The following is a 9,843-nucleotide window of genomic DNA, read 5'->3' as shown; positions in this document are numbered from 1 at the left end:
GAAATATAATCATTATAAAATTCCATAACCAAAAGAGTAGATAATAATAATTACATCATAGTCAAGTTCCTAGATTTACATCATTGTAAAAGGTTTCCAATACATACTTTTTCCGTAATATAGCAACACAAAGTTTCACCAACAAAAAAGGAATTCATTGCATTCCCAGAAGTGTTTCTCAAAAAAGGAACCTATACCCAACAAAAAGAAAGACTACCCATCATCAATCACCATCATGTTGAACCATACATCATTTTCTCCAAAATATTCTTACGCTTTGCAACTGGAACACCAAGGAATATCCTCGTTTGATCAGGATGGTTAGCGAGATAAAAGTAAGCATCATCAATTAAAAATGGCTCAAGTCCAATTGATTCTAGCTCATTATAGATTTCCTCCTCCGAATGCACCTTACGATTATATTTTTCATAAAGAGCATTTCTCTCTTTAATAGATTCTGCAACAGAGGAAATTGCATTTGCTATGTCTTGGGTATCATTAGAGACACCACGTGAAGACCGTTTCCTCTTTCCTTTTGCACTTGAAGATGCAATAGAAGTTGCCTTAGGGGACATTGTCCTTTCAATCTCATCAGCCACATGCTCAACATTTTCCAAAGTCACCTCATTTTCTGCTACTAGCTGATCAATACCATCAATACTTCCCATTAACTCGTCATTGGTTGAGCTAGCCCATTGAAAACGTTTCTCCTTAGCAGTTGCAGCCTCATCACCCGTCGCTCTATCTTTTGCAAACAACTCTAGCAACTTATCATAGTTGTTAATAGGTGTAGTTCTCCATTTCTCCGCTTGCGGTTTTGCCTATTACAAGCATATAAAAATATATATATATATGCTAAACATTTCATAGTGTAAAACATTCTTTGGGTAAAACAACGACACTAGAACAACATAGAAAAAACATTTCAAGAGTTTCCATATGAATTAGGCCTTAAACATACTTTAATAGTAAAAATAACTCTAAATTAATAAAAAAAAAAAATAGTACCTCAATCATTGAATTCCAAACCTCTGGCTCCGCACTCCACATCTTTGTCTCACGACTCCAAGCAAATCCGCTCAATCCATTCTTAAACAGGTCATACCACTCATTGAAATGAGTCTTTATAGTCTTCAATCGATTCTTAATCCTATCTTTGGTAAAATCCATTTCAAGTTTTGCACACAATTCTTTAACCATTTCATCATATGCTTTACTAGTAAAAGTTCCATCAACCCTATTCCCTTTAATATGTTGGTAATACAGCACATCAATGAATGCATCTTCCATTTGTTGCGTCCAAACAAACCTATCTTTCTTGTTCCCTTCATTTTTGTTTGTTGTGTTACTCATTTTCTTATCTACATAAGAAATTAGCAAATGAGTAGAATCTAATGTAAAATTTCAAAATAGAGTGTGACCAACAAAAATAATAATAATAATAATAATAACATCATGACAAACAAATTAACATGAGTAATATAAGAATCAAAGACTATGCTTTTTCTTCTTTAACAATATATCATCAAATCAAACTTGAGCTACCAATAAAGTCTTAGTAAAGACCAAGTACTTGTCATAAGAGAAAATAAATAAAACTAGGGTTTTAAGCATTTATCAAACAAGCAAAAGATTTAGACTTATAACACACATAACATTAGTCACATTTGATTTGCTACATAGTCATTCCACATGTTCATTGCAATGATGTCCCTTATATGTTCTCCTTCAACAATATCCCTTGGAGTTCGATCATCATCTACATCTTCATCTTCATCTTCATCTTCAACTTGAACTTCAACTTGGTTTAAGAGTTCCCGATCTACTTCATCAATATGTCTTTCATCAGGATCAACGCCCATTAAATAATTATGCAGAATGCAACATGCAAGGATAATCTCTGTTTGTGTTTCGATTGAGTAAGTGGGCTCAGTTGTGCTTCCTATAATTGGAAATCGTTTCTTTAATACACCAAATGCTCTCTCGATCGCATTACGTAACGACGCATGTCGTAAGTTAAACAATTCCCGAGGATTTTCAGGTCGATGTGAAGCAAATTCTTTCAAGTGATATCGAACACCTCTATAAGGCGTGATAAGTCCACCTCGTAGCATATATCCACCATCAACAAGATAATATTTACCTATTAACAATAAAAGTTGTTATTATTGAATAACTATAAATCAGAAAATAATATTTTATAAATTTTATATAGAAATTACCTTTAGGGATTCTCAACTTATCCTTTCTTTCAAATGCACTCTTAATTACTCTCGAGTCTGATGCAGTCCCTTCCCATCCAGGCAAGACATATGTGAATCTCAAGTCAAATGAACAAGCAGCTAACACATTTGTGGTTGGAAAATTCTTTCGACCACGATATCTTGGAGCGTCTTCAGTAGGTACTCTCACACGAACATGTGTTCCATCAATCGCACCCACACAATTCTGATATAAATTTATTTTATAAATTTTTTATATCAACATATGTATAAAAATTTTAAAATAAAATTATAATTTTACCTTGAAGTATGGATAGAACCTACTATTGCTAAGTATCTCCGGAGGGATTTGTAAACCATTAGGCTGTCGGAGAAATTTTTCTTCTAACGAGATTATTGACCTTAACACACTAAGGAAATGGCGACTTGTAGTTTCACCGGAGCGACGAAAAAAAAACTGAATCGTGCGATTCCTCACATTGTGTGATAATATGTGAAGAAATTTTGCAACTTGTTCTTCAACTGATGCATTTTTTGTTGCCTTAAGACCAGCATCCCTTTTAAGAATCTCACATAAATTTTGGAAAGCCTCTGGTCCCATTTGAGTTATATCACGACATCTTTGATTTGTCCTAAGTTGGTTCATAAGTTCATTTCGTACCATTTCTCTTTCAAAAGTTGATTGTCCAGTGAGTCGATTAACATAGTTTCTCCTTTGAAACTTTTTCCGTAAAAGCCAATACACAACCAAACAAATAACTTGAGTTGCAGCCAAACGCCTTCTTTGTTCCCACAAAAACCATTCATTTGTTGCCATATTATTTCGCCTCTCCATCTACCATTTCAAGACTTGTTGTCACCCTCAAAATTCAATAAGTGTAGATTAATAAAATAAGGGTATAAGACACACTCAACAAATATATGATGTTCTGATAGTATATATATATAAGAATACCCACCCAAACATAACCTATGATAATTATATGACACTTATGATCAGACATAAACAAATTGATTATGTTGGTATTGCAACAAAAATCTAGTTGCAATATTTCAAATAATGACCATAATAAGACATAATTCGGACTGTATCAATGACATTCTCATTATGGCATGCTGTTTTTCATAATATTTCATGTCCATAATCGCCCACTACAACTTCATAACACCTGACCAGGGCGTGAAATAAAAACAGAATATGCATTTTTTTTCTTCTCAAGTTTCCTAGTTGCTTTTAAATCCCTCAGGAAATAGGAACAAAACTTTGCAAGGACTAAATTTATGTCAAAAGGCACTGGGACTGCATATTAGTGGGGTTATTACAGTTTGCCATGTGAGTTCTCCCCCCTACAGAATAAGGATTATCAAGTCTGTGTGTGTGTGTGTGTGTTTTTTTTTTTCTTTCTAAATTCACATTAATTAAAGATAATCGCACAAAATTACAGAGTTCACAAGAGAGAAACTATAACAAAAAGATAAAAGAGAGAAACCCACAAAATTACAGAGTTCACAAGAAAACCATCGACATAATTAAAGATAATCGCAGGAATTTTTTTCCGTAGAATATAACAAATCTCCAACTGTATACGGATAAAGAGGAAAACTTAGATGGATTGAAGAAACACACCTGAACATCCAATACTCCAAGAAGATGATGAATTCAGATGAATTTTCGAACGGTTTGCGTAGCTCCAAAGCCGGTGTTTGTAAACCAATGAATTTAACAGTGACGCTTTCCCTTCTATCTCTATCATCAACTTCCTACTCCTGCACAGAGACCATGCAGTGAACCCACTTCCCCCTTTTCTCTCTCCTGTTTCTTCTTATACCAGTGAATTTTGGCGCCTTTGTTCCCGCGCCTTCCTTTGTTCCCGCGCTGAAGACAGGGCCCTAACAAATATGAAGAGCAAATTTGAGGGTAAAATTGGCCTAACAAATATTTTGATAGCCATTGCTTGCCATTCCCTTCCCTTTCCTTCCTTATCATCCCAATTATGAAAGGTTAAGAAATTACTGTAGGCCTTCTTATAAATAACCCTCCAAACCCCTCCCTCTCCTTCCCTTTCCCTCCACTAACTTTACCCAAACACAACTTTTTTATTACCCTCCATCCCCTTCCCTTCCCTTTCCCTTCAAACCCATCCTACCAAACTGACCCTTAATGATTTGGTCATTTGGAAATTGGAAAGGCCGCCTCCAAACCCTGTTGCCAAAAGCTTCGACAGACAAGACAGGTGGCACCAAAATTATTTGAAAATTATTAGATTTGGCATTTTTCACATTGAGGTAGTTTATAAATATTTTTAAAATAAATAAATAAATACGAAAACTTTAAATTTATTTTTATTAAAATATTTATAATTATAAATTAATAAATAAGTTAATTTTAATTTTATTAGGTAGATTTTAGAGTTTTATAGAGTTTTTTTTCTTCTGTTTATTTATTTTTTTTTTATAAAAACTTTTTTCATATCAATTAATAAATATTTTTTATATAAATAAATAAATACTGAAATACTGAAACTTTTTACACATTTAATATTTTATTTTCTTTAAATATATCATTGTCTAATTAGATTTAATTTTATTAAGAAACTCATAATAAAAGTTAATTTGCGGTATTTTACAAAAATTATTTTATTTTATATATCAATTAATAAATATTTTTTATATTAATAATTCTTGTCTAATTAATTTTTTTTTATTAAAAAATTCATAATTATAAAAAGATAAATAGGTTAATTTAAATTTTATTAGATAGATTTTGGAGTTCGATAGAATTTTTTATTTTATTTTATTTAGAAAAACACTTTTCACATCAATTAATAAATAATTTTAATATAAATAAATACTTAAATACTGAAACTCTTTGAACATTTAATAGTAGTACAGATAAAAACTCTTTTTATATCAATTAATAAATATTTTTTTATATAAATAAATAAATACTGAAACACTTTGGTAGAGTTTCTGTATTTTATTCTGAAAATTATATTTTATTTTATTAAAAAATTGTAATATGTAATACGCGTTATAGTGTTATAGAAAATATTTTTAAAACTTTTTTTATATGAATTAATAAATATTTTTATATTTTAATAATTCTTGTCGAATTAGATTAACTTTTATTAAAAAAACTCATAATAAAAGTAATTTGTTGTAGAATTTTAGAAAAATTATTTTATTTTTTATATCAATTAAAAAATATTTTTTATATTAACAATTCTTGTCTTATTAGATTTTCTTTTATTAAAAAACTTATAATAAATTAATAAATAGGTAATTTGTGTTAGAGTTTAATATAAACTCTTTTTATATCAATTAATAAATGCTTTTTATTTTAATAATTCTTGTCTAATTAGGTTTCCATTTATTAAAAAACTTATAATAAATAAATAAATAGGTAATTTGTGTTAGAGTTTTATAGAAACTCTTTAAATATATCTTTGTTGATAGAGTTTTATTGAAAATATAATAGGTAATTTGTAATAGAGTTTTATAGAAATTATTTTATTTTCTTTAAATATATCTTTGTCAAATTAGATTTAATTTTATTAAAAAATCATAATAAAAGCTAATTTGTGGTAGAGTTTTACAAAAATTATTTAATTTTATATATCAATTAATAAATATTTTTTATATTAATAATTTTGTCTAATTAGATTTTCGTTTATTAAAAAATTCATAATAATAAATAGATAAATAGGTTAATTTAAATTTTATTATGTAGATTTTATTTCAATTAATAAATTAATACTGAAACTCTTTGCATAAGGGCCGAGAAAGTATTACTACACTTGATATTAGCCAAAAGACCAAGACCAAGAAAGGTTAGCCAAAAGGCCGCCCAAAAAAATTTAGTACTACACTTGATCTTAGCCAAAAGGTCGAGAAGGTGTGATTATTATTTCTTTAGCTCTATAATTTTATAAGAGGCTTTCATGTAATCTTTTTTACTTAAAACCAATGTGGGATTTTGCAATTTGAATTAAACTTTTTTTATATTTTGATAATTTGAATTAATTTTAATTTTATTAGGTAATTTAAATATTGAAATACTATTCTATATATCGTGGGATATAATAATTAATGAGAGCCTCTTTATTGTGAATTAAACTCTTTTTATATTTTGTTAATTTGAATTAATTTGAATTTTATTAGGTAATTTTGAGTTTTATATAATTTATATTAATTAATAAATAAATACTGAAACTCTTTGCACAAAGGCCGAAAAAGTAATACTACACTGATCTTAGCCAAAAAACCAAGAAAGGTTAACCAAAAGGCCGACCCAAAAAAATTTAATACTACACTTAATCTTAGCCAAAAGATCAAGAAAGGTTAGCCAAAAGGCCGACCCAAAAAAATTTAATACTACACTTAATCTTAGCCAAAAGGCAAGAAGGTGTGATTATTATTTATTTAACTCTATAATTTTATAAGAGGCTTTCATATAATCCTTTTTACTTAAAACTAATGTGGGACTTTGTAATTTGAATTAAAGTCTTTTTATATTTTGTTAATTTTAATTAATTTTGTAATTTTGAGTTTTATAGAATTTATATCAATTAATAAATAAATACTTAAATACTGAACTTGATCTTAGTCAAAAAAACCAAGAAAGGTTAGCCAAAAGGCCAACCCAAAAAAATTTAGTACTACACTTGATCTTAGCCAAAAGGCCGAAAAGGTGTGATTATTATTTAGCTCTATAATTTTATAAGAGGTTTTCATGTAATCTTTTTTACTTAAAAACAATGTGGAACTTTGTAATTTGAATTAAACATTTTTTAGATTTTGTTAGTTTGAATTAATTTTAATTTTATTAGGTAATTTAAATATTGAAATACTATTCTATATATCGTGGAATATAATAATTAATGAGAGCTCTTTATTGTGAATTAAACTCTTTTTATATTTTGTTAATTTGAATTAATTTAAATTTTATTACGTAATTTTGAGTTTTATAGAATTTATATTAATTAATAAATAAATACTGAAACTCTTTGCACAAAGGCCGAGAAAGTAGTACTACACTGAGATTGATCCATCGGGAAGGTTCGGCCGTTACAGTGACCTGCTAGGCTCTGGTCTTAGCCAAAAGACCAAGAAAGGTTAGCCAAATGGCCGACTCAAAAAAAATTAATATTATATTTGATCTTAGCCAAAAGGCGAGAAGGTGTGATTATTATTTTTTTTAACTCCATAGTTTTATAAGAGGCTTTCATGTAATCCTTTTACTTAAAACCAATATGGGACTTTGTAATTTGAATTAAACTCTTTATATATTTTATTAATTTTAATTTTATTAGGTAATTTTGAGTTTTATAGAATTTATATCAATTAATAAATAAATACTTAAATACTGAACTTGATCTTAGCCAAAAAACCAAGAAAGGTTAGCTAAAAGGCCGACCCAAAAAAATGTAGTACTACACTTGATCTTAGCCAAAAGGCCGAGAAGGTGTCATTATTATTTTTGTAACTCTATAGTTTTATAAGAGATTTTCATGTAATCTTTTTTATTTAAAACCAATGTGGGACTTTGTAATTTAAATTAAACTCTTTTTATGTTTTGTTAATTGAATTAATTTTAATTTTATTAGGTAATTTTGAGTTTTATAGAATTTATATCAATTAATAAATAAATACTAAAATACTGAAACACTTTGCACATTTAATAATAGTATAAATATAGATGTAGATATACAAACATGCAAATTGTGTACAAGAACTTGTTTTGAACCTTTTATTTTATTTATCTTTTAACTAAAAAAAAACCTTTTCTTTTATTTTATTTTGATGTAAGTTACAAATTGCGTGACAACTTCTCAAGAGTAGGTAATACCGACGACTGTATCAATTTTTAATAGAATGACAAAAGGATCAACTAAAAGTAGTAAACGGAAATTAATACGAAAAAATAAAAAATCAATGATGACCTAACTTTGTGTTGGGTGGTGGGGGAACATTTTCTGTGAGAGAGAGAAACCGCACAAAGCAAATACAATGTGCAATGTATGGACGGACCATGCAAAATGAGGGGATACAAATCCTCCACCGCCATTCATTCATTCCTTTATGCGCATGCTTCTTCTCATTCTTAAGAGATAGCCATCAACTCACTACAACACTAAAAGTAGCATTCCAATAAAAATCATCATTCATGTCCTCCCCTGTACTACTACTGTTCCTATCCATATCATAATATATGGCGCACCACACTCTAAGCTGTTCCAAAACGTCATATCTATGTAGAATACGTTAAAACCAAAAGTTGCCTCTAAGGGCTTATCACCGCTTCTACTTCTATTTTCTACTAACATATAACAACATACAACTCACAACACTTTAACCTAATAAGCCATCTTCACATGCACAAACCAACTGTGTTTGTTCAATCTGAAGGTTTCTCGCCATGCTCAAATACAAAACAAACCCAACCCAACCCAACCCTAACTTTTGTGTAGACAGATGTGGCCTAAGAATAGAGATGATTATTTTCATCACAACAATCTACAAGATTGCAATGCAATGTAAATATTAACGGAGAGCTCTTCCTCAAGCTACAAAAGTCCAAAAATTCAAGCCTAGTTCAAGTCCAAAATGATCATCATTTAATGATACACAACTAGAAAGTCTATTAACATTAAGATTCAACAGCAGCTCCGACATATTTGCGATGAATCATTTGATGATACACAACTATAAAGTCTATTAACATAAAGATTCAACAGCAGCTCTGACATATTTGCGATGAACCATTTAATGATACACAACTATAAAGTCTATTAACATAAAGATTCAACAGCAGCTTTAATGACAAGAGGTAACGGGTCTTTCTATATGATTCGACTGAACCAATTATAGTCAAAAAAAGAGCAATTAGCAGGGTGGCACCCACAACGCAAAGCGATTTGAACAAAATACCCATTCATGAAACCAAGCTGATTCACCAATTTCAGAAAGAGTGTTGTATATTTTTTTTATTTTTTTTATTTTTCTTTTACAAGTAATGCAGAAGCACCCATGTCCCCAACTAAGACTTCAACCCCGCACTTCCTCTTTCTCAGCATGCAGTCAATTCCCACTCGAGCTGACAGCTAGTGGTAAAAGAAGAAACCGTGTTGACATCTAGAGCTTGCAAGACAAACACAAGGTCACAAGCCTTCATCATAATACATTTAAGACGTAAGAAGGCGTAAGAAACACTTTCCAGAAACTCCAGTACAATAAAATTTTGTTTTCGAAAATGAAATTTATTGATTTCATTCCTCAAACTACGGATGCTATGCAATGTTGGAATCTTTTACATAGCATAAGTTTAACTGGCATTTCTAATCCTAAAGAACCGTAACACATCCCTCAAGCATATAAAACCACGAAAATATGCAAGTACTCAACTGCTAATAGTCGAAGGTAGAAAATCAAATTCGAAATAATTTTTTACAAAAACAAGTTTTTGTAAAACTATGGATACTTTTAAGAAAAATCAGAAAACAGAAATATAAATTTAACCAACTGAAAGATATGAAATAGCTGCTGTATGTTGTATTAAGAAAACCTAAGTTAAAAATTAAAATAAAGGCCAAGGAGGGATGATGTTGTTTATGAAGCTAAA

General features: G+C 29.5%; 2 protein-coding genes and 1 pseudogene across 2 annotated transcripts; all 3 read right to left on the bottom strand.

Annotated features, from left to right (window-relative positions):
• On the bottom strand, window positions 1-3,630 carry LOC132312788 (uncharacterized). Its single transcript, XM_059811291.1, has 3 exons — window positions 2,524-3,630; window positions 2,223-2,448; window positions 1-2,143 (listed from the first exon to the last, which is right to left on the bottom strand). The coding sequence occupies exons 1-3, from the start codon at window positions 3,055-3,057 to the stop codon at window positions 1,662-1,664; spliced, it is 1,242 nt and encodes a 413-aa protein (XP_059667274.1). The 5' UTR covers window positions 3,058-3,630; the 3' UTR covers window positions 1-1,661.
• Window positions 1-4,159, bottom strand: LOC132312789 (uncharacterized). Its single transcript, XM_059811292.1, has 2 exons — window positions 3,850-4,159; window positions 1-1,361 (listed from the first exon to the last, which is right to left on the bottom strand). Exons 1-2 carry the CDS (start codon window positions 3,974-3,976, stop codon window positions 952-954), a joined length of 537 nt encoding a protein of 178 aa, XP_059667275.1. The 5' UTR covers window positions 3,977-4,159; the 3' UTR covers window positions 1-951.
• A 3,370-nt stretch (window positions 4,160-7,529) lies between these two features.
• Window positions 7,530-7,690, bottom strand: LOC132315127 (U2 spliceosomal RNA; annotated as a pseudogene).
• Between the last annotated feature and the right edge of the window lie 2,153 nt (window positions 7,691-9,843).

This window comes from Cornus florida, unplaced genomic scaffold (assembly GCF_030987335.1).
Source record: "Cornus florida cultivar Cherokee Brave unplaced genomic scaffold, ASM3098733v1 CherokeeBrave_3.0.0_Hap2_Chr06, whole genome shotgun sequence".
NCBI lineage: Eukaryota > Viridiplantae > Streptophyta > Magnoliopsida > Cornales > Cornaceae > Cornus > Cornus florida.
The sequence above is the reverse complement of the archived record's forward strand: the minus strand, read 5'-3'. Positions and strand labels throughout refer to the sequence as shown.